The 27,980-nt window shown below is 48.4% G+C and overlaps 1 protein-coding gene across 2 annotated transcripts; it reads right to left on the bottom strand.

Annotated features, from left to right (window-relative positions):
• Positions 1–1,025: 1,025 nt before the first annotated feature.
• LOC132572225 (uncharacterized) lies at positions 1,026–27,980 on the bottom strand. Of its 2 annotated transcripts, XM_060239074.1 has the most exons (12): positions 27,796–27,980; positions 24,210–24,288; positions 21,605–23,539; positions 20,686–20,811; positions 19,292–19,387; positions 16,636–16,749; positions 16,403–16,540; positions 15,845–16,024; positions 11,597–11,773; positions 7,313–7,492; positions 4,880–4,997; positions 1,026–1,288 (listed from the first exon to the last, which is right to left on the bottom strand). In XM_060239074.1, the coding sequence occupies exons 3-12, from the start codon at positions 22,517–22,519 to the stop codon at positions 1,257–1,259; spliced, it is 2,076 nt and encodes a 691-aa protein (XP_060095057.1). In that variant the 5' UTR covers positions 22,520–23,539; positions 24,210–24,288; positions 27,796–27,980; the 3' UTR covers positions 1,026–1,256. The 2 variants fall into 2 exon arrangements, with proteins under 2 accessions (XP_060095057.1, XP_060095058.1); XM_060239075.1 differs by lacking the exon at positions 24,210–24,288.

The following is a 27,980-nucleotide window of genomic DNA, read 5'->3' as shown; positions in this document are numbered from 1 at the left end:
CACCTTCCCTGCTGAAGTCTGCACAGACAAGAAGGTGGAACCTCCCCCAGCTCCTCCACTCACCTGGCATTGCATCACGCTGTGACAGGGCCAGATCTAGGGGGGGAGCATTTGCCCCAGGCACCACTGGAGGGGGGGCACCAAATTGGGTATGGAGTCCATTCTATTCTATGGGCCCATAAGGTAGAATGGGCCCTTAAGGGGGCGTCATTTCTTAATTTTGCTTCCCCTCAAAAAACATGTAGAGCTGGTCCTGCACTGTAAGTCCAAATCAGCACAGCCCTACTAGCTGCCCAGCTGATTTTGCATCAGTTTGCAGAATTGCACTCATGGACCTCTTAGTTCAGTCAAGGGAATTCCTGGGGATTGGGGGGGTGGAGTCTGTCAAAGGCAGGGTTTGGGGAGGGGACCTTAGCAGGGTAGAACACCACAGAATCCACCCTTTAAAGCAGTTGATTTTGCGTGGGGACTCTAGCCCAGAGATCAGTTTGGCACTTCAGGAGATCTCTAGGCATCACCCGGAGGTTGGGAACACTACTCATTTGGGTCTGCTCCACTGCTTGGGGTGAGGAACAGGATGACACTGCAGCCTCAGGAAGCAGGATGACTTTTTTGAGAAGGAGAAAAGTTGGGGAAGAATTGAAATTCTTTTAAAATGTCACACATGTGATTACAGGTTGGGTGGCCAGCTATGGGTTGCGAAATTCCAGATTTGGGGGTGGAGCCTGGGGAGGGGAGGGACCTCAGCCATTGAATCCACCCTCCACAGCTGCCATTTTCTCCACTTTCCACTGTTATGAGAGCCCCAGGGCATCTTCCTGTGAACAAATCGTGAAAGATGATCGCCTCCCCACCTTTCCCACCACAAAAATCCAGCTGTTTGTCCACCTCTGCAGGGCTTATGCAGCCAGTAATGTCTATTTCACAAACTCCCCACTTGACTTATAAAGGAGGCTTTTACCACAACTATCTGTCTGTATGCCAAACCTAGATTTTTTTTTAAAAAAAAACTTCTTAGCTGTGTATTTTTAGTGCAGCAATTTTTATTTCAGGCAATACATTCTGAAGGAACAGTGTTCAGCTCTTTAGTGCTTGCTCCCTTGCAGTGACTCTCACAGGCAGGAGTGTCCCACCCCCTTACCACAATCCCCCCAAAAAAATTCTGAAGCAAAAGGCAGTTCCCTCCCTTCCAGGGCATCCACTGTAGAAGTTACCCCTTCTTTCTTCTCCAGCATCTCTGAATTTTGGTCTTGAGATCAGGTGGGAGGAAGAAAAGACTGGCCTGAAACTGGGAAGAAGCAATAAGGTCAGAGCATTTTACAGTTCTCAAAAGCTTAGTCTTTGACAAAGCTCCTACAAAAACAGTTTGCTTACGGGCTAATTCAGTTGCCAGTGGTGCTCTGGCAAAGGGTTTAGTTCCAAAGGGACAGAAGTGTTTGCATCACAGCAGACAAAGAGTGAAATCATGAAGACTTAACACATTTTGTGGCATAAAGACTGTCTAGGTCAGGGGTGTCAAACATGCAGCCAGGGGGCCGAGCCAGGCCCCTGATCAACTGGCTGTCATTTGCTTCCTTCTCCCTCTCTCTTGCTTCCTTTTGCATAACAGCTTGCTGTGCAAGGCTTGCTCAAACACACAGGAGCTACAGAGCAAAGTCTCTATTTTCTCCAGTGACTGAGGCTCCTCCCTTGGGGGGGGGGGAAGGTGGAAGGGAGAATTTGCTTTGCCAGGCTCTTTCAGTCACACAGCAGAGCTACTGAGCCAAGCCTCTCTTCCTTCTATTGGCTGAGGCTCCTCTTCCACCTGGTCCCTGGGAAGGGAGGGAAGGAAGAGCCAGAGCTTCCTTTGTCTAGTTCCCTGGATCCCATGGGAGAGATACAAAGAAAGCACCTTTAAGACCAATGAGTGCTAATGTTTTAAGCATGTTTTACTTTTAAAAAAAACCTTTGTGTTTGTGTCCTTTTTAAAGTTTATATCTCTGCTACCTAATCTTAAACAGGTACAGACATGGCTCGGCCCAAAAAGGTCTCATTACATCAGACCCGGCCCTCATAACAAATGAGTTTGACACCCCTGGTCTAGGTAGACCACCTCTGTTCCCTTAAGGAATGTAGGGGCAGCTTGTGTGGGAAGCCCAGGCCCTGGGCACACAGACTTCAACAGCATCAAGTACCTTTCAGTCACAACCTGGGACCAGCAAAGCTGGTGACATGATAAAATCGTCAGACTTTGGCGTGTTAAAGGATTCCTTGTTGGCAAAATACACATTAGCAATAGATAGTTCTCATGAAGTAGTAGAAACAACACACATTTCATAGCTGGGAGTCAGGGGTGAGCAGAGTTCGAGGACAACATCCAAGCATGTCAAAATAGCAAGATTCCCTACAGACTTCTTCATCCAGATGAATGGGAAACAGAAGATAAGTATGAGGGGCCAAAAAAATGCCTTCGGCTAAAAATCCAAGCTTCACTTCATCTAAACATGGATGGATCTAAATTGACTGCGGTGGATACGCTTACTGAAAATCCTCTGCTTGACAGGCCATGACAGAGGAAGAGGCCGTGGCTCATTAGAAGAAGAAGAATTGCAGATTTATACCCCACCCTTCTCCCTGAATTGGAGACTCAGAGCGGCTTACAATCTCCTATATCGGGGCGGCCAACGGTAGCGCTCCAGATGTTTTTTGCCTACAACTCCCATCAGGGCCAGCCAGCCAACCAGCCTATATCTTCTCCCCCCACAACAGACACCCTGTGAGGTGGGTGGGGCCGAGAGTCACAGCAGCTGCCCTTTCAAGGACAACTTCCTGCAATAGCTATGGCTGACCCGAGGCCATGCCAGCAGCTGCAAGTGGAGGAGTGGGGGAATCAAACCCGGTTCTCCCAGATAAGAGTCCGCACACTTAACCACTACGCCAAACTGGCTCTAAACCACTACACCATTAGAGCTTCATCTGCTTTCTGCATAGAAGGGTTGGTCTCCAGACCCTGGCATCTGCAGTTAAAAGACCTCAAGCAAAGACCTCTCTCATGATCATCCAAGACCCTGCAGAGCTGCTGCCGGTCCGAATGGTCCCCAGAACTTTCCATGCTGCTGCAGAGAGGTGCAGGGCCGCAGAGGCAGTGTGTGTGGGGGGAGGGGGGGGGAAAGGACCTTCCATTTCGGCTGCTGCTATAGAGTCCCCCAGCCTAACGTCTATCTTGCATCCGAGTGGAAGAAGACAACGACGACATTGGATTTATATTCCTCTCTCCACTCAGAGTGGCTCATAATCTCCTTGATCTTCCTCCCCGACAACAGACACACTGTGAGGTGGGTGGGGCTGAGAGAGCTCTGAGAGAAGCTGCCCTTTCAAGGACAAGCTCTGTGATAGCTATGGCAGACCCAAGGCCATTCCAACAGCTGCAAGTGGAGGAGTGGGGAATCTCTCAGATAAGAGTCTGTCCACTACACCAAACTGGCTTTACCCCAGTCCTTGCTGCTCCCCCCCACAAAGGGACCTTGCATCCAAAGCATCCTCAGGGATACAGGAATAACACCCCCTCCCACCCAATTTATCCCTCTGCCACAACCGTAGAGGTCTGAGGCAGGCTAGAACCAAGAACTCTGAAATTTAAGAAGCCTTCCTTCCCTCTGGCCTACTTGTCATCTCCTCTGTAATCAGAAAAGGACTTCTGGAAGAAGCACTCGCTTAGGGATCCCAGCCTCCAGGTGAGATTTGGAGACCCCCTGGAATTAACCTCCACACTGCAGAGATCAATTTGCCAGAGAAAATGGAGGTTTTGCAGGGTGGACTCTGTGGCACTGAACCTCACTGATGTCCCTGTCTTCCCCAGGCTGCATCTCCAAATCTTCAGGAGTTTCCCGACCTTGATCGGGCAACCTTTCCCCACCCTCGTGCTCTGCCTACACTTCCTCCCTAACAGTCAGGATGGAGGAAAGGTGTCTGATTAGGACTGGGAGACAGGGAGGATGGACACCTGGCAAGGGACAGGGAGGAGTGTGGAAAAGCCAGTGACCCACTGTGAGAAAGGGCAGCCCTCAATTGCCATGCCGTGCCAAGCAGCTGCTTGTGCCAAGAACCAGCCCTGGCAGTGCTGACCTTGACAGACCAACAATATGGCTTAGCATAGGGCAGCTGCCTGTAATTACACTGGACTCATCTGCAGCACCTGCAGCAATGAAATCAAAAGTGTGTTCCTCTAATCTTATGGAATCATAGAGTTGGAAGGGACCTCCAGGGTCATCTAGTCCAACCCCCTGCACAATGCAGGAAACTCACAAACACCTCCCCCTAAATTCACAGGATCTTCATTGCTGTCAGGTGGCCATCTAGCCTTTGTTTAAAAACCTCCAAGGAAGGAGAGCCCACCACCTCCCGAGGAAGCCTGTTCCACTGAGGAACCGCTCTAAGGGTCAGGAAGTTCTTCCTAATGTTGAGCCGGAACCTCTTTTGATTTAATTTCAACCCACTGGTTCTTGTCCTACCTTCCGGGGCCACAGAAAAGTCCACACCACCCTCTAGATGACAGCCCTTCAAGTACTTGAAGATGGTGATCATATCACCTCTCAGCCGCCTCCTCTCCAGGCTAAACATCCCCAGCTCCTTCAACCTTTCTTCATAGGACTTGGTCTTCAAACCCCTCACCATCTTCGTCGCCCTCCTCTGGACCCGTTCCAGCTTGTCTATATCCTTAAAATGCAGTGCCCAAAACTGAACACAATACTCTGAACACATGTCTCTATTCGTTCCTTAGGCGTAACACTGGATTGGCTGCATTTCCTCCTTCCCCCTCCAGCCCTCTTCCAGTCATTCAAGCTCTGCTAACCGTTTTCCTTTTCCATTGATACAATGTAAAGCTCTTGCCACCGCTCACCGTGGCCGTCCAGCATCCGCTTCATCCCTAGCTTGTGGCCGCTGTCCATTCTCTTCAGCCAGCCCCCTTGCAGCTTCTGCAGGATCCGGTCCTTCTCCTCTGCCTCCCACAGAACTTTCTAACCGAGATTAAACAGATCGTGTCAGGAAGGGCAGGATCACAGGCTGAGGCATCTGCTTGTAGTTTTCTTAACACCCAGTCTAATGAAGAGTTACGGTGAACTTGAAAGCTTGCACACTGTCTTAGTAAAGTACATTCAGGTGGGCAGCCGTGTTGGTCTGAAGCAACGGAAGGAAGTTTGAGTCCAGGGGCACCTTGAAGATCAGGAAAGTTTTATTCTGGGTACAAGTTTTTGCGTGCGTGCATGATCTGACCAAGTGTGCTTGCACACAAGAGTTTATACCCAGAACTTATCTTTCTTGGTCTTAAAGGTACCACTGGACTCAAATTTAGTAAGGTAAAACAAAGCAGGAGTCGAGTTTCACCTTTAAGTCCAACAAAGTTTTATTCAGAATGTAAGCTTTCGCGTGCTCTGAGCGCACTTCATCAGACAATAGTATGGAATGGCAAGCGGTTCTAAATATACAGAAAGTGGGCAGTGAGTTAAGTATGCAGAGTCATGGGAATGTGTTTAGCAGATTAAAAGAATCACAAACTAACAATCACCAGACTCCAGCTTTCTCTGTATTAAGGACTGCTTGCCATTCCATACTATTGGATGAGGAAGTGTGCTTCGAGCACACGAAAGCTTACATTCTGAATAAAACTTTGTTGGTCTTAAAGGTGAACTTGACTCCTGCTTCAGACCAACACAGCTGCCCACCTGGATTTAGTAAGGTAAGGTGCAGTGTCAAGCTGTAGCCAACTTATGGCCATCCTAGGGTGATTTGCCATTGTTGTCCTTTACAGCCCTAGTCTTCCTTGGTGGTCTCCAACTCAAGTACTCACCAAGGACAGCCTTGCTTAGCTTCTGAACTCTTGGCATGAATGGTCTCGGCAGGGCTATCCAGGCAGCTACAGTGTCCTTTTGGTGGTATCCAGGTTTTGCCCTTGCCAGCTGCTAGAGATGCGATTCACATTGCAGCCACTAGGTGGAAGCAGTGCTAACCAAGTCTACTCTAAAAGAAGTGGGGAAAGGGCTTACCAAAGATTACGGTAACTTTCAACTCAGGCAACAGGTACACTTAATTTGGCTTGTCTGCTCTGAAGTTCTTCCAAAATGACAACTCATCTCCAGACTGCAGAAATCAGTTCCCCAGGGAGAAAATGGTAGCTTGGCGGGAGAAACTCTGCTGAAACTCTGTCCCCTCCCCAGGAATCCCCCAATCTGGAGCTGGCAAGCCTATATAGGACCATGGCACAGTGAGAAAGTCAGCTGCAGGGAAACTTTATGAGGTTATTGCTCCCAAGTTTATTTACTCCAGCTTCATTTTATTCTCAGACAGCAGGCAATGGGGAAGACCATCCTCTGCCTGAGGCTCGCTGCATTCAAAAGGTCAGGTTCAGGTTGCCAGCTTCCAGGTGGTGGGTGGCGATCTCCCTCCCAGAATTACAACTGGCTTCTAGTCAACAGATCTCAGTTCCTCTGGAGAAAATTACTGCTGTGGGAGCTGATCTGTACAGGTTGTACCTTGATGAAGCCCAACCCTCATTTTTTTTGGAATTTCCCAATCCAGAGCTGGCAGCTCTTGCCTAAGTTCAGTCTCCACTACTTAAAAGGATCTCAGTCCTTAAATGGTTTTCAAAAGCAACAGTTTTCTCACTCAGTTGCTTTATGTACAGAGCAATAGAAAAGAGCAAGAGTCCAGTAGCGCCTTAAACACTAACAACATTTGTGGCAGGGGATGAGCTGTCCTGAGTCACTGTGAGCAGTGACTCATGAAAGCTCCTACCCTGCCACAAATGTTAAGTGTTTAAGGTTCTGATGGACTCTCGCTCTTTTCTACTGCTACAGACAGACTAACACAGCTACTCATCTGGAAGTATAGAGCAGGGGTGGCCAAACTTGCTTACTGTAACTGCCACATAGAATAAATGTCAGATGTTTGAGAGCCACAAGACAGGGAGGGAGGAAAGCAAATAGGAGGGGGAGAGGTGGAAAGAAAGCGACTTTAACTTTAAATGCATTATCCAGCTGGCTTGGCTTGAAGTGATTTAAAGAGACAAATGCCTTCTCCAAGCTGGCTGATGGGTGGTAGGGGTTTCAAGAGCCACACAATATGCGTGAAAGAGCCACATGTGGCTCCTGAGGCACAGTTTGGCCACCCCTGGCACAGAGAATATGAAAATGTTGTGCGCACTAAGAAAGTTGAAGTTTCCCTTGCAAGAGCACCAGCAACACTGTTCCAGTAGGTAATGGGCCCCCAGCTCTTGCACAACACCCCTTTCTAGTCTCCTGCGACCTCTTCTATGTAGCCTTCCTTTCTTGCTCACCTCCAGAATACAATCCTTCTCATCCCCTACAGCATGAAGTCGAGCAAGTTCCAGCTGACACCCTTCTAGTGCCGTGGTCCCCTTGGCCAGTTCTGCCTCTGCCTCAGCCAGGCGCCTGCGTAGCTGTTCAGTCTCTTGTGCCCGTTCTCGGGCTTCCTGGGAATGCCGACACAACTGTTCCTATAAGGAGGAAGACAAGCATTTTGGTCTCTCTGATAGTGTGGAGCAGAGGGTCAGAGCACAAGCAGTCAGTGACCATTAGGAGTCTCTGCTGAACTATCAGCTCTCCATCTTTAGTAATTCCCCACCTTTGTTTGTCATCAGGGACAGCTATGCTGGCCTGCCTCATAGAAGACTGCAGATTTATACCCTGCCCTTCTCTCTGAATCAGAGACTCAGAGCGGCTGACAATCTCCTATATCTTCCTCCCCCACAACAGACACCCTGTGAGGTGGATGGGGCTGGAGAGGGTTCTCCCAGCAGCTGCCCTTTCAAGGACAACCTCTGCCAGAGCTATGACTGACCCAAGGCCATTCCAGCAGGTGCAAGTGGAGGAGTGGGGAATCAAACCCGGTTCTCCCAGATAAGAGTCCGCACACTTCACCACTACACCAAACTGGCTCTCTTTTGTCATAGTTATGACAAAAACCAGAAAAGGATACACAGTACACTAATAAAGAAAACCACTGTGTATATATATCTACATATGTTTCATAACTTAACCTTTCACCTCCACTTCTGCTTTCACCTACTGTGAGATAGCGGCATTGCTGCAATCTGAAGCCATCTTGTTTTTAGGACCTATAATGCTTTTTACTGTTTTATTATTTTGAAGTTTATCTTCTAATTTTAACTTATAATCGATTGTGAACAGCTCTGAGCCCGGTCTTGGGAAGGATAGTCAAGAATGCAAATAATAATAAACAAACAAACATGTAAAACTAACAATACAGCTACTGAAACCAGACCACACAATCTTTCTAATTAATTTTTGTATATTTTAGTTACGCTATGAAGAATCTCAAATGTATACAAAATACAAACTTACACCACACCAGAGTAAATGAGCCACACACAAAAGCACACAAAACTTGTCCAAGTCTATAACATGGGACTGATCCGTGAGCAAACTGTTGGCAGCCTGGAAAACTGGCTGTTATCCAGTCCATATCTCGGCAGTTAACCAATAAAAGACTGGTGACCAGTGTTCCCTCTCAGCTGAGTTAGTGTGAGTTACTGTTTTTTAGCTTCCAGCTCACACATTTTTTTTCTTAGCTCAGGAAGGATGATCCCAGAGCACACTAATTTCTGCAGTAGCTCATGATGTAGAATTTTTGCTCACAAGACTCCATAGCTTAGAGGGAGCATTGTTTATGACCAATGCAGAATCCAGGAGGGTGGCTTACTGATAAAGTCCCATGATTTAGACAAATTGTACAATATCCATGATTCCAACAGACTGACAGGTCTCCCAGGTATAGTTCACATTTCCATTCTTCTTCAGAGTCACTCATTGCCAATCCCCAGGTGGGGGCAGGGGATCCCCTGGTTTGGAGACCCTCCCCCCGCTTCAGGGTCATCAGAAAGCGGGGGGACGGGAGGGAAATGTCTGCTGGGCACTCTATTATTCCCTGTGGAGATTTATTCCCATAGAAAATAATGGAGAATTGATTCGCGGGTATCTGGGGCTCTGGGGGGGGGCTGGTTTTTGGGGTTGGGGCACCAAATGTTCAGTATAGCATCTAGTGCCTCTCCCCGAAATACCCCACAAGTTTCAAAAAGATTGGACCAGGGGGTCCAATTCTATGAGCCCCAAAAGAAGGTGCCCCCATCCTTTATTATTTCCTATGGAAGGAAGGAATTGAAAAGGTGTGCTGTCCCTTTAAATGTGATGGCCAGAACTCCCTTTGGAGTTTAATCATGCTTGTCACAGCCTTGATCTTGGCTCCACCCTAATGTCTCCTGGCTCCACCCCCAAAGTCTCCAGATATTTCTTGAATTGGACTTGGCAACCCTAGTCACTCACTAGGTTGGGATCTGGAGCTTACACTTTTTACTTAACCCATACCATATCCCAGTCTTGGGGGGCTGTTTACTTTATGCCTGAGATGGCTGGTTAAAGCTCTCCTGGTTTAAATAGCTTTATTGTTGGTTTACAGAAGGTTTAGGTCACAGCACATATTTAGATATATATGCACAGTGGTTTTCTTTATTAGTGGCCTGCCTCATAGAGCTGTGGTTCAAATATCTGAGGGCAGGAGATGTGCTGGTCTTGGGACCTTTCGGAAAAGCACTGCCTGAAGGAATATTACTACTAGAACCATGTTTCTGGTTTGTTCGAGCCAGTGTGTAAAGTTCTGCTTCTTGGCCCTTCTTAAGATATTTTGGGTGCCATGCAGCAGTGGGAGCAGTTGGCCTCAACCTCTCTCCCTTGGGAAGGCAGAAAAGCAGGCTGGAGATCTAGACCAGGCAACCCAAAGATCTTTTTCTTTCAAAGGGCCATCTTCTTTCTGGCTGGTACAAAACAGTCCCTCCTCTCCTTGGGCCTGAGACGGCTTTGCCCTACTCCTGTTTTTTCCTTCATCCCCTCTCTTTCACGACTTCCAAACCTCTACAGCGACTGTCTGCTCTGTCCCATCTAGAGTCAGCTGGACTGTGAGGGCATCTCCCAGGCATTTCTGTCTCATCCCCTCTCCCATGCCAACAGCATAGAGCAGTAATCCCCATTGTGACACCTCTGGGAAGCACAATACTCCACCACTGTGTTTCCTGGCAACCAGCTGCTTCTCTTCCAAAGTCTCTCTTCCCTAAAATAAAAAACTAGCACTGGTTTTCCACCGCCTGACTGAAGCAGAAGAAGCTTCAGAAGACCCTGGGAGGCATTGCCTTTGGATCTGGAGGGAGCACCCACTCAAGAAACACCTGTTTTCATCGGAAGAGGATGGTTGGCTTAGAACTTCCCAACACTTTGGGATTGGTCCAAATACCCATGGGCAGCCATTTTGTAGTAGCATCCGCTACTCTGTGTGAAAATGCCATATGTGCCCACGAGCTCCAGAAATCTGAGGACCCCTGGCATGGAGTGTCTCCTGTCCTTAAGCACTGCAGGCTTTTTTCACAGCCCCTTCCCCATGCCTGTTCCTTCTGTTCTCTGCTCTGTTTTCCAGCTTCAGCCTGACTCTCATCTTCAGCTGCCTTCATTTTCCTATTTCTCAGCTTCCTGCTTCCTTCACTTTTGCCCCTGAGCTCTCCAACCTCTTTCCACTCAGCTTAGTATTCCAGCCCTCTGGGGCCTAGATGGAATTTTAGTTCCGCACAGGGAGCATTCTTCTATTTACAAAGAACAAGTGCAGAACGCTGCACTTCTGATAGCTCCAAGGCTTGAATGATGGAATGTCGATGAACATTCCAATGCCACCCCCAGCCCAATGTCAACAAAGGCATCTGCAAGCACTGCAAGAGGTAAAGGGGCATTGCCTCTGCCCCAGCAACAATAGGCTTTTCCAAATCCCTTCCTGACAGAACATTTTAAACAGGGCTGTATGTACTCCAGGATTCTGTGTTTCTAAAGTATAGCATGCTGGGGCACTTCACTCATTCCTTGGCCCCAGTGGGTGCTCCTGGTAAGACTGCGCTCAAACACCTCCAATGCTGATCCACCCTTTCTGGCACAGGCACATGAATCTGCCTTACGCTGAGTCAGGTCATTTGTCTATTAAGGTTTGTATTGCTTACTCTGGCAGACAGCAGCTCATACAGACATTTTTCACTTGGGGATGCCTAGGGTTGCCAATCCCCAGGTGGGGGCAGGGGATCCCCTGGTTTGGAGGCCCTCCCCCCACTAAAGGGTGTGGAGGGGAGGCAAAGGCACTCCATTATTCCCTATGGAGACTGATTCCCATAGGGCATAATGGAGAATTCATCCACGGGTATCTGGGGCTCGGGTGGGGGGCTGTTTTTTGAGGTAGAGGCACCAAATTTGCAGCATAGCATCAGATGCCTCTCCTCAAAACACCCTCCAAGTTTCAAAAAGACTGGACCAGGGGGGCCAATTCTATGAGCCCCCCCAAAAAATACCCCTATCCTTCATTTTTTTCAATGGTATACCAGCTCAGAAGGTAGGAAGACTAGGGGCTTGCCTCTTCACCCCGTTCCTCCAGTGAAATGTGAAAATTCAGACCAGGGGGTGTGGAATCCCCCCCGAGAGGGGCCAAGCCCCTACATGCCCCCCCCTCTTGACTACAGGCCTGGCACAGACTCTCCACCACTCGCTCCTGCCATTACCTGCAGCTCTCTTTCCCTGTTGGTCATTGCTTCTTCCACCACCTGCAGGCGTCTCTCCCACTGGGCTCTGATCCGTTCCTGCTCGGCCAAGGCCTGTGCCAGCAAGTCTTCCTTCTCCTGGATGCGCTGGAGCAGTCCTGGGGCAAAATCTGAGCTGGTGAAGGAATTTGCAAGGGCCTTGACAGAGAACAAACAAACAGACGTTGCAACTAATGCGGCAGGAGCACGTTCAAGTCCTTGACAGTGTCTCGCAATCACCAGCTCGGCTGTTTTTCCACAACGCCTGATCATGCTGTATAGCGGTTGGAGGCCAGATTTAGACTGGCGATAACTGGGTTCAACCCATACTCTGCAAGGGATCTCACTAGATGATCGTGGGCCAAGTCATTTTCCCCAGCCTAGCCTGCCTCGCAAAGCGGCGGTAGAGGGGTGGGGATTGTGTCCTCTGCCCTGAACACCTTGGACGAAAAGTGGGAGAAAAATACGACAATGCTAAATCTTTTTTAACAAATACTCTGAGCACAGTTTTTCATTAATGGAAGATGCAGCACAGCCCAAGACAGATGTCGTTGGCATGATACAGAGGGCTTAAATAACCATGGCACTGTCTCTGCGTCTCTCCCTCTAAGCTGTGGACTCTTTTGAGCAAAAATTCTACTTTGTGAGCTACTAGCATTAAAGTTGTGAGCGACTGCATAAATTAGTTTGCTCTGGGGCCATTTTTCCTGAGCTAAGACAAAAATGTGTGAGCCGGAGGCTAGCTAAAATACTGTGAGCTACCTAACTCAGCTCAGAGGGGACTGTCAAATGGATATAATACTGACAGTTCCCAGATAAAACTTTAATCCCAGGTGCATGGAAACCTGAGCTGGATCAGACCCTCAGCACCTGATGAATTGTCTCAGCCTCCTTCCCCACCCCTGACCATCAATGGCACCAGGGGGTTGCTATTTTCCCTGCTGGGTGCTGTATGTGTATCAACAGGGAGAAATCTGGGAACAACACACAACTCATTGCTAGTAAGAAAATGGAGTCTCTCTCGCTCTGATTTTAAAAGTCCCCTGAGAAAGCTTTTTGAAACACACTGAAGAATGAAAACAACATAGTTTTGAGCAGAAGAAGGAATTTTTAAATTTAAAAATTTATTGTGCAATTCTGACTTTGCCTTTTTATCCTTTTTGTTTTTCCTCACAGCCATTTCCACACACACACACACACCCCAGTCTGGTGCCTAACTTGGGGGGTGGGCACATTGAAAAGACAGTTTAAAAAAAACCAAAAAAACAGCAGGAGTTTATTTGCAGAGGACAATCTCTCTGGCAAATATTCTCCCTGCACCTGCATTCTAATACACAATACATTGTTTAATTCATTTATATCCTGCTTTTTCCCCCTACTGGGGACAGAAAGCATCTTACATTATTCTCCTCTCCTCCATTTTATTCATTTATCCTGTGAGGCACGTTCAGCTCAGAGTCTGTGACTGGGCCAAGGCCACTCAAGCAAGCTTCCAGGACTTGAGTGGGGATTCAAGCCAGGCATCTCCCAGATACTAGTTCAACATCGGCTCTCTCTTTCATGGGTTTCTATCCAGGTCCACCCTGGGGGTTGTCAAGCAGAAGCCTGCTGGGGGAATGCTGGAATGAAGCTGAATTCCTTTGTGCAGGGCCGGCCCAGCCACTAGGCAAACTAGGCAATTGCCTAGGGTGCTCTGGCCTTCTGGGGGCACCAAACTGGGGGCCTCCCATGTGACTCAGTGATTTTATCAGTGCAGGGGGTTGTCAAAGTTAGCCTTGCCTAGGGTGCCAGGTAGTCTAGGGTCGGCCAGGGCTTTTTTTTGAGTGGGAACACACAGGAATGCAGTTCCAGCTGGCTTGGCACCAAGGGGTGTGGCTTAATATGCAAATGAGTTCCTGATAGGTTTTTCTACCCAAAAAGCCCTGGGGCCAGCCCTGCCTTGGTGAGTGGGGAGCCACTGTCTGTTTTTCTGGGGAAACTTTCCTGTAACCCATCAGTACACACATAGCCCCCTCCCCCCAAACAGGGGCTGTTCCTGGGATGGTTTCAGTTCAGCAAGTTGGCAGTGGGGAAGAAGGCAGAAGGCCCCTCCCTTTGCGGTCTCCATGAACTCCCAGCATTTACGGACCGTCCCTGTGGCAGACGCAGGCACAACGCATTGTGTAAGGCCTTGTGGCCAACAGCTTCTAACATGGGGATGATGATAACAGCTCTACCCTACAAAGTTAAAATGCAAGGATTTGAGAGGCCATATATGCAAAGTTCCCACAACAGTGGGGTATGGATGGCTTAAGGCTGGAAAACCCTGGATGTCCTTCCCCTGTATCATTAGATACCAATGGGCTTCAGGGATACAGTTTCCACTAAAAGTAGCAGTTGCCCTCATCACATGGTGTGCTGTCTGGATGTGTGAGCACCACTAACGAGATTAAAGGGGATTAATTTGCTGCTGCCCTGTTGACCGTTCCAGGGAACTTCTTTTCAGGGAAGGGGAACAGCAAGTGAAGGAAACTTGGACCGATTTCCCACTGACCTTACCCACTCTCAGACTCCTCTTCTCTGTGAGGGTTCCATCCGATTTCACACTATCTGCCCCAGGGCCGCAACCAGCTTCAGTTTTTGTACACAGCAAACAGAAACTGGTTTTTAGAAGTTTATGTTTGCTGCATGAAAAAGCTAAAGCTAGTTGCAGCTCCGGGGCATATAGTGTGAAATCGGATGGAAGCCCCGCTGAGAAGAGGAGCGTGAGAGTGGTGTAAGGCCAGTGGGAAATTGGTCTTTCTGACAGTGGTGGCAGCACTGCATGTTGCCTAGCACAGCGCAAGGGAAACCATACAGACCAGACAAAGGACTGTCAAGGTGGGAGATCCCTTTCTCTAAATTCCTGCTCCCTGCTGATGAGTGGAGCAGCGGCTGGGAGAAAATTGGTTTTTAATAGCAAATAAAAGATTTTTAAAATTAAATGATTAAACTATCACAACAGGGTGCCATTTCAAAATAGAGAACAGAAGCCTTCCCAAGTGCCTGTTCAGGACATGAGTGGTGTGATGGAAATTTTTTTTTAACTTGATGGTGAGTTAACAGAGGAGGGGGGTGTTAAAAATTATCTGTCCTGGGCAGGGCCAGCGTGTGGGTGCTGGCAAGGTAGGTGGCAGCCTAGGGTGCCACATCACCGTGGGAGGGACGGGCGCCCCATCCCCGCTCACACTGACCCCGACTCTGCCGCGTCCTTCCTTCGCTCTGATTGGAGCAAAGGAAGAATGAGGCAGCCCCTGCCCAGCTGCCTCCTACGTGGGAGAGGGCTGGGCAGTGGGGGGGCGATGAAGCGTCCTTCCTTAGCTCCAATCGAGTAAAGGAAGAACGAGGCAGGCAGTCCCTGCTCAGCTCCCTGTGAAGCGGGCAGGGGGATGGGAAGGGGGTGCGCTGCTACAATGACGTCACTTTTGGGTGACGTCATCACACCGCGCATGCAGTTGGAGTCAGGGGGTGCGGCAGTGGCATAGGGTTCTGCCTGGGGTGGCAAAACCACTAGCGCCGGGCTGGCCCTGGATGCCAAATAGGGCAGGTATGCCACTGGTTTTACAGATCTAGCTCAGTCCAAGCAGGTCGTTTGCACACAGAAAACCCCAGATTCAATCCCTGGCCTCCCCAGTTAAAAGATTTGGGGAAATATCAAGCTGGGGTAGCCACGCTGGTCTGAAGCAGCAGAACAGAGTTTGAGTCCAGTGGCACCTTTAAGAACAACAAAGCTGTGGGAATAAGCTAGTTTGTATCTGAAAAAGTGTGTGTGAACACAAAAGCTCATACCTTGAATAAAACTTTGTCGGTCTTAAAGGTGCCACTGGACTCTAACTAGGTCTGGGGAAAGACTTTTTCCTTCCCTGAAACCGTAGGCAGCCACTGCCAATCACAGAAGGCCATACTAAGTTGGATGGCCTAAGGCAACTTCAGGTGTTCACATCCGGGGTGGAATTGCAGCAGGAGCTCCTTTGCATATTAGGCCACACACCCCTGATGTAGCCAATCCTCCAAGAGCTTACAAGGCTCTTTTTGGTAAGCTCCTGGAGGATTGGCTACATCAGGGGTGTGTGACCTAATATGCAAAGGAGCTCCTGCTAGAATTTCACCCCTGTTGCCCCACTGCAGTTTAAAATGGTGCAGTCCCGAATGGGGTTATCATACAGTATTTCCAAACATGTTATCACTGGAGCCAAAGGAAGAACGGTTTACCTCCACATCCTTGTTGCTGCTGGTCAGTGCTCTCTGCAGGGCCGTGACTAAGGCTTCCTTCTCCTTCAAAGTCAGGAGTAAAGTCTGGTCACGCTGCTGCCAGGACTCACGGGTCGAGGCACAGAGAGATTCCAGGCGCCGGATCTCCTGATCTTTCTGGTGCAGCACCTCACGCAAAGCCTGCGGTTGTCGGGGGAAGGAGGGAGAATTATTGCAGCAAGCGGCAAAGCTCACTGCCCACTGTTTCAGGGCTGGAAACAGGGACGTACTTAAGATATTTACATGCTTAGATATTAGAAAAAAACTTTTTTACAGCGGGAATTGTTCAACCGTGGAATCGGCTCCCTAATTTAACCATAGAGTTTGCCCAAAACCCAGAGTGTCCCCGATGCAATGTCCCTGACATGGTGGCATCATTCCCGGGTGACATCATCACATTGGAGACATCACACAATGTCCCCACTCACCCCCAGAATGCTCCCCAAGTCCCCCATCAGATGGGCAAGGGGACCTACAACCCTAACCCCCTCCCACCCCGATCCCAGCACCCATTCATACATGCAGGGTTTCCTCCCCTGTGCGGAGGGCTGCGCTGAGTCTGGCCAGGTCGGCATCTTTGTCTTTCATGGCCTCCTGAAGGTGCCCCAGTTCCCGCTGCTGGGATTCCAGGGCCAAGAAGTGACTGGACAGGGTTTTCTGTGGAGGGGGAAAAGAGAAGACAGAACCAGGAGATGCCTTCCAGAAAGTCAAGCCTGTCAGGCCGGTGGGTTCCTTTGGGTTACGGAAGTTACCTCTAAGGCCTGGTCTCGCTCCCTGAGGCGCTGGGCCATCTGCCTCACCAAGACCTCCGACATGAAGGGCTGCCCCTCCAGAGAGCCCAGAGATTGCAGGAGGGCCAGACAGTCCTGGAGGAGACAAGAAGATTCACATGAGAGCAGCCAGAAGGCTTCCCTACATTCCCCAGAATGTTTCATAGCATCTCTTCCTTTCTTGTAGGGCTGCCAAGCCCCCGGGCCAGGCAGGGGTTCTCCCGCCCTGGAGGTTTCCAACCCGCTGGTCCACATTGGGGTAGCAGCAACCTCCCTTGACGTTGCCGGCGTGATGTCACCTGCAAGCGATGTCATCACGCCGGCGACACTGTGCAACAGCCGCTCTAGGAATTTCTGGGAAAACTGTGGTTTTCCCGGACGCTCTAGCAATTTGGGAGGGAAATCTCTATGGCACGATAGGTAGTGGTGTTGTTCAGTCACACAGTCAAGTCCGACTCTGCGACACCATGGACCAAGTCACACCAGGCCCTCCTGTCTTCCACCATCCTCCAAAGTCTGCTCAAATTTGTGCTTGTTACACCAGTAACGCTGTCCAGCCATCTCATCTTTTACCATTCCCTTCTTTTTTTGCCTTCTGCCTTTCCCAGCATCAGGGTCTTCTCCAGTGAGTGCTCCCTTCTCATTTGGTGGCCAAAGTATCTGAGCTTCAGCTTCAGCATCTGACCTTCCAGAGAACAGTCAGGGTTGATTTCCCTTAGGACAATAGGTAACAATGTGAAAAAAGGTTCCTCGCCAGAGGACACAGGGGATTTGGCAACGCTACTTTCTTGGGTTGCTGTGTGGGACAGTGAGAAGAAGGGTCTCCCAGCTAACAGCTCTTGTGACTGGCCCAAACTCAGCAGATGAAGCCTCCCAGCCAGGGAAGAAAAAGGCTCTGCTGTTAATTTTTTGTTTGATGCGCCTCTTAAAAGGCCAAGGAAACGTGCTGCTGGGGGGCGAGCAGTGGACCAGGAAGATGCTGCGACAGCCCTGGCTTCCTCATTCGCCTGTTTCATTTCTCATCAGTTATCCTCGCCCACTCTTCTATGTCCCTTTCACTTAGCTGGAATATTAAGGAGGAAAAAATCTGTGCACACAGAAAACTAGCTGTTTGCTAAGAAAACGCTTCCCTGATAGGCTAACATTCCATAGGCGGGGCTATTTATTTTCCCACATTGGTTCCTCTCTGTGAAGTCTCCCTCCTGCAGTCTGAACAAGTGCCATCCAGGGAAAGATGGCTCCAGGCAGGATTTTCAGAATGGGTTTGTTCAGCTTGTCTTATTCAAGCCAATAAAAGAGAGGCATGAACTTCAGGCCCCAGGGATCAGAGCTCCCTATGGGGTCTGAAGACATCAAGGATACTACCCCATCCTCTCTTGTTGAGCAACCACAAAAATCAAACGGCCGACTTCTGGTGAACTCTTGTCTTTGTGGAACTGCAACCCGGCAGGTTTTATCTTTTTGACTCATTCTCTGGACAATACAATGAGAGCCCTGTGGCGCAGAGTGGTAAAGCTGCAGTACTGCAGTTCAAGCTCTGCTCACAACCTGAGTTTGAGCCCGGTGGAAGCTGGGTTCAGGTAGCCAGCTCAAGGTTGACTCAGCTTGCAGGTTCAACCTGTAGAACATGAACAGCCTTGGGTGGAGGCAAGCTGGAATTTCCCCCAAAGTTAGAGTCTGCCAGAGTCTCTTTCAAGTTTTATTTGAACTACCTGGGCGTATTTTTTAATATATTTCTTGCCTGCAGCTGCAGGTATCTCCAGTGCGGGGTGTTTCAGTGACTGGTTCTTCCTCACGGAGGTAGAGACAAAATTCAAGGCAGTGTACATAAAGCCTCTATCTTAGGCTTACGCTCTAAGAGACATTAGCATGTGCTAGAGGGGAAGCGCTAGATTCTAGTCCAGTAGCACTTTAAAAACCAAGAAGATTTTTGGGATATGAGCTTTTGAGAGTTGAAGCTGCCTTTGCCAGATATAGATCCAAGTGGGCAGCCATGTCGGTCTGAAGCAGTAGAGCAAAGTAGCCGTCAAGTGGCACCTTTAAGACCAACGAAGTTTTACTCGGAACGTAAGCTTGTGTATACAGGCATGCATCTTCAGACGAGGGGATAAGGTACAGTGGGCTGAAATACTTGTAGCTGGCGGGTTAAAAGTGCAAACTGATACAAAGCACATGGCAAAACACTGTAACAAATTAGAAGCCACAATACCTGACCCCCTCGTCTGATGAAGTGTGCTTAGAGAGCACACGAAAGCTGATGTTCTCAATAAAACTTGGTTGGTCTTAAAGGTGTCACTTGACTCCTGCTTTGTTCAATTAGAAGGCCATTTGGTCTGGATAGCCATAAAAGGTAGTAAAAGTTGCCTGCCAAATGGTGTAGCTGACAAAGGGAGCTTCTGCTCTCAAAAGCTCATACCCTGAAAATCTTGTTGGTTTCTGAGGTGCCACCCCGTAAGAAGTCTGCTGTGAAAACAGTTGTGATGCGATGTCACCCCAGAGTTGGAAACGACTGGTGCTTGCACAGGGGACCACCTTTATCTTTACTGTACAATGCTTAGTCTTTGAGGTTCTCTGCAGACAATGCATATTAGCCACCTGCATCCTGCAATGTTCATTAGGTGCCTTCTCCCCCTCTCACCTGTAACACTCCTTCCTTGCTGTGCAGGCTCCTCGTCAGCTGTTGAATCAGCCGCTCCTGGCTACTCGTGTCCTTCTTAGGTGGAGCTTCGGCCTTCTGCACCACAGACACCAAAAAAGAGAGAAAGGCAAGGGGTGTGTGGCCTAATATGCAAAGGAGCTCCTGCTAGAATTCCACCCCTGGCTAGGAAAGCCTATGACTGTCTGGCTACCTGAAGTACTAGCTCTCTTTTTAGCGTTATGCACTACTAGGTAGCGAAGTAAACTTGGGGGGGGGGGCTCTGAGAGAGCTGTGACTGACCCAAGGTCACCCATCTGGCTTCAGATTCTCCAGATTAGAGTCTGCTGCTCTTAACCATTACACCATGCTGGCTCTTGCCCAAGAAGTTATGTTTTACTTTGGAAATTGCTTTAAGGCCGTTTCTTGAGATTAGGTTTAGGCATTTTTAAAATAAACAACAGGAGAGGGGTAAAACTGAGCTAAAGATTTGCTGATGTAAAAACATCTCAAGAAGGTGATTTGTTATCACATAGGGAAGAAGATCTGAATATATGACAGTGGAAATCAAAGCTGGCTTTGCTGCTGAGAGCAAATGCCATTAAACTAGCCAAATATCACTGGGCAGCTGATGACTGTCCATTTCCAGGATGAGGAGACAACTTTTAAGAAAGAAAAATGGGACCAGTGTAGCTCAGCTTCGGCCTACAAAGTAGCAGCACCATCTGAGGTGGTGAGATTTTACCCGCAGCAAACAACAAAGACTGCAGGAACGGACGCTGGGAAAGAACATGGCTGCCTGAATGGATATTTTAGCCTGTTTTTGAACCCTGCATGAAAAGAGGTCATGTTACACATGGTATATAAATGTTCCACGAGATGTGTCCTCTTCTCTTCTGCCCACCCCTACGATGGAATGATTGGATGCAGAGCAAGACTAGGCAAAAGGGAGGAATTTTGGCAGGCGAGACTTGTCCCACCGAAAAGAGTCAGAGCTCCCCTTGCTAGCATTGCCACTTCACCATAGCTATTAGACACGGGTATCCCCAACCCTTTGGAGCCTGTGGGCACTTCTGGAATTCTGAAACAGGGTGGTGGGCAAAATGGCAGCCAAAAGAGGCAAAGCCACAAAAAGGCTGTTGCAGCTTACTTTCAGTCATACAGGGAAGATCCTTGTGTTGTGACAGCTGCTGCCAAATTTGCACACCCAAACAAATCTCCAGTGGCCAATCAGAAGCCTTGCTGCTCAAAAGTCTTACCTGGCCCCACCCACTTTCTGAAAGCACCTGGCAGTGCTGGTGTGTTGGGCACCCCTTTAGTAGAGATAGGTGTCCTGTCTTCCTTTGTATCCCAACCTCACAGGAAAAAAGAGACGGCACCACAGAAAACAAATCTACCTGGCTCAAGCCCTCTCCCCGGTTCTCCCGAAAGCTTTTCAGCTCCTCGTCGGCTGCTTCCAGACGGGCCTTCAGGTTCTCAAAAGCGTCTTGGAGGTCTTTGTACAGCATTTGCTGAGCTTGGGGCTTCAGAAAAGAAACGTGTTACAGAATCTAATGGACTGGAGACAAGACTTTGGAATCCGTAAGATTACTGCTGGGTTGCCAGGGCTCAGGCACTCATGTTTTAGAGTTTTAGCCTTCTTCTCATGGGGCAGTGTTGAGTGCACTGAGCTGGGCCTAGGGAGAATCAGAATCAAATCCCTTCTCACTGTGAAATCCACCAAAGAGGCTGCAGATGCACCACAAGGACTCAGCTTGCTCCCAGCTGCCAGGGGCACAAGATGCGATGGACTCACCTTCTGGGCCAGCACCAATTCCAGCTGGGTCCAAATTAGGCCCCAAAATTGAACTGGATGGTGCTGGCACAGGCACAGGAGTCTGGTGGGTGCCCTGGCTTGAAGCTACATAGATGTGGGGCTTTTTTGTAGCAGGAACCTCTTTGCATATTAGGCCACACACCTCTGATGTAGCCAATCCTCCTGGAGCTTACAGGGCTCTCAGTACAGGGCCTACTGTAAGTTCCAGGAGGATAGGCTACATCGGGGTGTGTGGCCTAATATGCAAAGGAGTTCCTGTTTCAAAAAAAGCCCTGCGATGCTATCTGTAGCAGCAATACAGGAGATGGAGAAGGGTATATTCCACCTGGCTTTGTTCCTTTGCATTGGCAGCATTTTGGTTAAACCTGAACCCATGTCACAAAAACTGGCCCAGCTCCTGTGTCTAATAAAGAGGATGTAAAAAAGGGAAGAACCACCGTCTCTGTTCAAACTAAAGCTGTCCCAGCACCAGGTTCTGCCTTTTTTTTAATGCCTCTTACCTTTGACTTGATGGGGACAAAATCATCCTCCATTTCTTCATACGCCTCCTGTCCTGGGGGGCTCTCCCTCTGAGGTGTAGGAACGTGCCTACTCCCTGCAAGTACTGGGATCTTGCTGCCCTCTGGCACTCTGAGACGCTTTCTTCGGATGTCCTTCAGCGCCCTCAGACCCTCCCAAGCCAAATCCAACTCTGGCAAGGTATCCAAGGAAAGCATCGAGCACGACTCCGCATCCCCCAGACTCTGCGACCGGACAGAGGCCCGGGATCCAGCATAGCGTACTGTGGGCATGCTCTGGGATTTGTCACGGCAGAGGGGAAAGCCAGGAGACAGCAAACCCAGCCTTCTCGGGGTCTGGCATACCCACTCGTAATCGGAATCCTCTACTCGGAGCCCATGGCAACTGTGGCATCGGCGATTCCGGCACGGGGTGCCGACCTGGCTGCTGTCCGCATCACTGGCCCAGCACTCGTATTCAGAGAGGGCCATGTCATCCTGAAGAAGTCGCTGGTAACGCACATGTGGCAAGTCTGCTATACTTGCTGATATTTCTTGCCCCACGTAAGACACCGAGTCACTGTCGTCTGGGAACCGCCGCGCATGGATGTAGCGCAGGGAGCGGGCCAGCTGGTCCTTTTCAGAGAGCAAGCGCTGAAGGCGGTCGATGGACAGGGCTTGCACCCGGGCAATGACAGTATCGAAGCGGTAAACCCGGCTCAGGGCCTGTGCACACTTCCCACACAAGAACTCCCCACGCCCATCACCACGGCATGGAGCCTCTCGACTGAGCACGTATGAGAGCACCACCAGCAGGTCAGGGCGGGTGTTGCGTCCACTGCGACTGAACAGCCATCGCCGATGGTTCCCGCGCAGCACTGACCCGCAAAGGCGGCAGACATTGTTGGGGCTGTCCATGAATCCAGAGAGGTGGGGGAAGAGAAGAAAACCTTGACTTCGCAGTCTTTCTCAGATTTCTGATTCCTCACGTAGTTTTTAAATTACTGCAAACTCCAGGGGTTTTTATAGTCTAGATTTTATATTCATGAACCCACTTGCTCTCAGAATAGTTCAGGTTTCTGGATTTGATTTGCTGGTTTATCAAGTCTTGTATTTTTAAATTCTCTAGAATTTTAAGATTAACATCCTCGTTACAGGACCCTCATTGCCTAAATTCCTGTGTCTAGCAATTAATCCAGGTTCTATTTCTATCTGAATCTTCTAACTGAATCCAGAAACTAGACTGTTTTCTTGATATCCCCCAGTCAGCTTTTAGTGTGGGCAAATTCTTGGTTGTTTCTAATATCAGATTCTAGATACTCAAGGATCCAAACAAAGGACAGCTGTCTAATCTTGCTAATCTCACACCATCTAGTTATCATGTAAATAATTAGCTTAAAGCTTTTTTTTCCCCCAACTCTCACACGCCTACAGTAGATTGGTTCCTGTGTGAATTTTTACTGTTTAAATGTTTGTGATCGTTACCTGGATCTCAGAAATACGCTGTTCTATACTATTAACTTTGCTAAAATCAGACTCGGCATCTATTTAAATTAGCCTTTCTGAATATTAATTTGGATGACTGCAGAATCAAGAACTCTATTCTAGATTACTATTTAGACACCTGCCCTACACTATGATGTGTGCCATTAATCTAGAATAGAGTTAAGAAAATAAATCTGTAAATGAACAGGCACTTCAATGAAATTAAAGCCTAATCTGTTCTCTTTTCTTTTAACCTAGCTTCTCCCTTTTCTGATAAAGTCCAAGGCTTACAATACAAGCAATTTTAAGAGTTCTGAAGTAGGTATATTGGAATGTAGATCGTCTGCTTTAAATAGTGTCCACAGTGAATCCTTCACATCATTAAAAATCATCAGTGCTGATCAACTGAAATTTTGGCTGGCTTTTTCCAGATCCCGTTCTCCAGTCAGTTTCCTAGAAAATATTGAAGAATATATTGGATTTATAGCCTGCCCTATACTCTGAATCTCAGAGTGGCTTACAATCTTCTTTACCTCCCCTCTCCCCACAACAGACACCCTGTGTGGTAGGTGGGGCTGAGAGCTCTTACAGCAGCTGCCCTTTCAAAGACAACTCCTGTGAGAGCTATGGCTGACCCAAAGCCATTTCAGCACCTGCATGTGGAGAAGTGGTGCATCAAACCCAGTTCTCCCAGGTAAGAGTCCACACACTTAACCCTACACCAAACTGTTTCAGACAAAGAAAGTCAACAAAAACATTTTTGTCCAAATAGTACATACTGCCTCTGGTTATAGCCTAGAGATTATAAACCAAACTACACATTATCTTTTCCCAAACATTTTCACATACTTTTGTGTGTTTCCTGAGTTATATAGCAGCTGCAGGGAACTGCTGAAGGAGTGGGGAGAGAAGAGCCCAAAGAGGGACAGAATGGTGCTGGGGGAGGGGGAGGCCTCTTGCCTTCCTCACAAGCAGTTTCTTCATGCAAGAACCACAAAGCGGGGTGGGGGGGGGAGTTATTTTGCTGTGAGGTAACATGTAGTTTGGCTCACTTCATTTTGGAGAGCCACTGTAGTACAAGGGCTAAAAGTGAGATCCAGGAAGAACCTGGTTCGTGTCTCACCTCAACCGTTACCTCCCTGGGCAGATTTCAACAAGTCACAATTTTCTTTCAATGAACATTCCTTTCTTCCTGCCAGTGCCTGCAATATGATAATCAGTTTGTTGTTAGAAATTGAGTCAACGTATGTAAACACTGTAGAAACTCAATTGGACTATGCAGGGCTTCTTGGGTAGCAGGAACTCCTTTGCGTATTACACCTCTGATGTAGCCAATCCTCCTGGAGTTTACAGTAGGTCCCATAATAAGAGCTCTGTAAGCTCTTGGAGGATTGGCTACGTCAGGGGTGTGTGGCCTAATATGCAAAGGAGGTCCTGCTACAAAAAAAGAGAGCACCTTGGGACTATGAAACAGGAAACCTAGGTTCACATCTGGTCACGTCTTGCTGGACTACTGAGACTATCTGACCTCACAGGGTTTTTGTGGGATAAAATATGTGAGGGGAAACCATGTACGCTCTAGCTGGGAGAAGGGCAGGAGAAACTGTAATGAAATCCTACCGTGTTAAAATTTGAGGACTCTTGCGCCTATTGGCCAATCATTGTGGCAGCAGCGTAACATCCTCCATGGGTTTCAGAGGATAGCTGAGTTGGTCTGCAGTAGAAAAACTAGATTAAAGACCACCAGCGCCTCAGAAACCAACAGGATTTTCAGGGTATGAGCTTTTGAGAGCAGAAGCTCCCTTTGTCAGCTACACCATTTGGCAGACAACTTTTACTACCTTTTATGGCTATCCAGACCAAATGGACTTCTAATTTGTTACACTGTTTTGCCATGTGACCCTAGCTTTGTACCAGTTTGCACTCTTAACCCACCAGCTACATGTATTTCAGCCCGCTGTACCTTATCCCCTCATCTGAAGAAGCATGCCTGTATACGCAGGCTTACGTTCTGAATAAAACATTGTTGGTCTTAAAGGTGCACTTGACGCCTACTTTGTTCTACTGCTTCAGACCAACACGGCTGCCCGCTTGGATCTATATCTGGCATAGGCAGCTTCAACTCTCAAAAACTCGTACCCCAAAAATCTTCTTGGTTTTTAAAGTGCTACTGGACTAGAATCTATCGCTTCCCCTCTAGCACACACTAATGTCTCTTAGAGCGTAAGCCTATCTAGGACAGAGGCTTTATGTACACTGCCTTGAATTTCGTCTCTACTTCAGAGAGGAAGAACCAGTCACCGAAACACCCCGCACTGGAGATACCTGCAGCTGCAGGCAAGAAATACATTAAAAAATACGCCCAGGTAGTTCAAATAAAACTTGAAAAAGATTCTGGCAGACTCTAACTTTGGGGGAAATTCCAACTTGCCTCCACCCAAGGCTGTTCATGTTCTACAGGTTGAACTTGAAACCTCACAGAGATTCTGACCACCTGTGCTCTCTTGAAAAAGCCCTTTCCTAGTCCAGGTGTTTTGTTTTTAAGCACTTCAGAGGTGCAATCTTGCAACCTCCCTGAAGCCAAGCAGCACTGGGTCTGGTCAGCACCACATGAGCTTGGGGGACCCTCCAGGTATGCTTGCCTTGAACTGCATAAACAAGAGGAGAGATCTGAATGAAATAAAACCAAATCCTTCTGGGGGGACCCGTTCTCTAACTGTGACCATATACTGTTCTCCAAGTGCTCTAGTATGGGGGCCTCGTAACAGAGACATGACTGATCAGTTTGCTATAGTTTTTTTAGTGGAGGGGCATTTCAAATAATATGGAAACACCACATTTATTTAGCCCCTTTTTATCCCATTCTTCCTTCAAGAGCTCAGAGCAGTGTACAGCATTCTTCCCTTCTCCATTTTATACTCACAACAGCCCTGCAAGGTAGGTTATCCAATGACACAAAAGTAGACCGTGGTCTACAAAAATCCTTTTTCAACATATTTCATAAATACTCATAGTCCATACAAAATAGTCCAATAGCGCCTTTAAGACCAACGAAGTTTAATTCAGAAAGTAAACTTCCATATGCATGCATACTTCTTCAGATGAGGGAAGGAAGTGTGCCTGCATACAAAAGCTTACATTCTGAATGAAACTTTGTTGGTCTTAAAAGTGCTTCTGGACTCCTACTGCTTCAGACTAACATGGCCGCCCACCTGGATCTAGTCCGTACAAAAGTTGAAGACAACGATATAAATCCTGTTAATTGGTATAATAAACTTATCCAGTCTAATAAAGGGCTTGTGCTGAATCTCTTCTCAAGTTCTGGCGCAAAATCTGGAATCAGACATAAGACACCCCAAGACTACCTCCAACGCTGCTCGCTAGCTGGTCAGCGTGTTTCAGTTAGACCTTCCTCATGGAGGGGTTACAAAGTTGCCCAAGTATTTTATAAGTTCCCAACCAGTTCAGTGCATTCACAACTCACAGCAAGCACAGAAATTTCTTCAATGGAGAAAACGCTCTCCACTGTGCGAGGCAGGCGAGGCTGAGACAGAGAGGGATAGAGAGGAACGGGTCCACTGAATGGGTCCAGGGTGGGGTGAGAATCTGATTTGCTAACCATTGTACATATATACAGAACTAAGATTGCACAGGTCAAAAGTTGCCACATTGGTCCAAAACAGAAACCTGCAAGCTTTTTAGCTCTCCAGAACTCTTCATCAGACTGGGTTACTAAAATACAGGGGCAGGGAATATGTTTCAGACTTAAATAAAGCCATGTGTTGTAGCTTAACAAGCGACATACAGTACCGATCATAATGTACATGTCACTTTTTGCTTCTCCCCCCCCCCCCCCACATAGAAGTGCTTCCCATGACAGAGAAGCATGAGAGAGGAAGCACCCACAATATACCAGGAAGAAAACCCCTTGTTGTGCCCCAAGCACAACAGATGGGCTAGCAGTCATAAAGCTCCCGAGGGCAAAAGGTGGCACGGGTGGGTGAGAAAGCCCAAACTCCCTTCCACAATCTGGATGCAAAAGTTCAAAAGGCAACTCTGGAACAAAAGCTGCAGCTGGTAACTGATTACTTGGGAGGGGAGACAGAAGCCTCCAGCATAGGCATGAGCCGAATGCTCAGCTGCAAAGACAGAAATAATGCCTTAATTAAGCTCCTTTAATTTACAAAGACTAAAGAAGGTGAACCAGTTTCTGTGGCACCTCAGAAGGGTGATGCACTGGTTGCAGCAGAAGCCTTTGCACAGGTGGACAGAAGCAGGTGGAAAAGTACATTTCAAGCCCATGAAAATTTATACCAGTATCAATTGCTTAGCCTTTTCAAATGCTACAGGGCTCTCTAGGGAATTCCCCTCCCCCTAATCTGATGTGGAATGCGGGCATTGGTTTGCAATGTTCATTTGGATCCAGGACCAGAAGAACCCAAACACCCATCAATCCTCCCTCACCGCCTTCCTGGATCCAGGAGCCTTAGTTAACTGCCTATTTTGTCAGTGGACTTTGCCCCCCACCACCCAGTTTTCTCCTGAGTCGTTTGCTGACTTATTTTGAACAAACACCCCCCCCCCACGCCGAATATTTAGCATCCCCCCCCCTTTCTCCTTCCATATCCAGGACAGCTGCCCTCACCTTGAGCGGGGAGGGGGGCATCCCTTCCTTTAAAAACCCCACTCAACCAAACTCTCGCTCTTACCTGTTGCCCTTCCACTGCTGCGCCCAGAGCAAAGTGTAGAGCGCACCTGGCGCGATACCTGAGCCAGCAGCTCCGCCTACTGGGGGAGGCGCCCCCCAGACAGTAATCCGGCTTGCCTTTGCCGGTCCTGAGCAGACTCCTCCCTTGCAGAAAGCCCAAGCGCCGTCTAGCTTCTCCCCTGCCCT

Source organism: Heteronotia binoei, chromosome 5 (genome assembly GCF_032191835.1).
Source record: "Heteronotia binoei isolate CCM8104 ecotype False Entrance Well chromosome 5, APGP_CSIRO_Hbin_v1, whole genome shotgun sequence".
Classification (NCBI taxonomy): domain Eukaryota; kingdom Metazoa; phylum Chordata; class Lepidosauria; order Squamata; family Gekkonidae; genus Heteronotia; species Heteronotia binoei.
The sequence above is the reverse complement of the archived record's forward strand: the minus strand, read 5'-3'. Positions and strand labels throughout refer to the sequence as shown.

Bases quoted from the DNA above. Each gene is read 5' to 3' on its own strand.
- LOC132572225 (XM_060239074.1), bottom strand. From the start codon at position 22,519: ATGGACAGCCCCAACAATGTCTGCCGCCTTTGCGGGTCAGTGCTGCGC. The intron at 19,388-20,685 runs GTAGATTTGTTT...TCTGTGGTGCAG, and splicing joins GGGGAGAGGGCTTGAGCCAG to AAGGCCGAAGCTCCACCTAA. The intron at 7,493-11,596 runs GTAATGGCAGGA...TCCTCCTTATAG, and splicing joins ACAGGGAAAGAGAGCTGCAG to GAACAGTTGTGTCGGCATTC.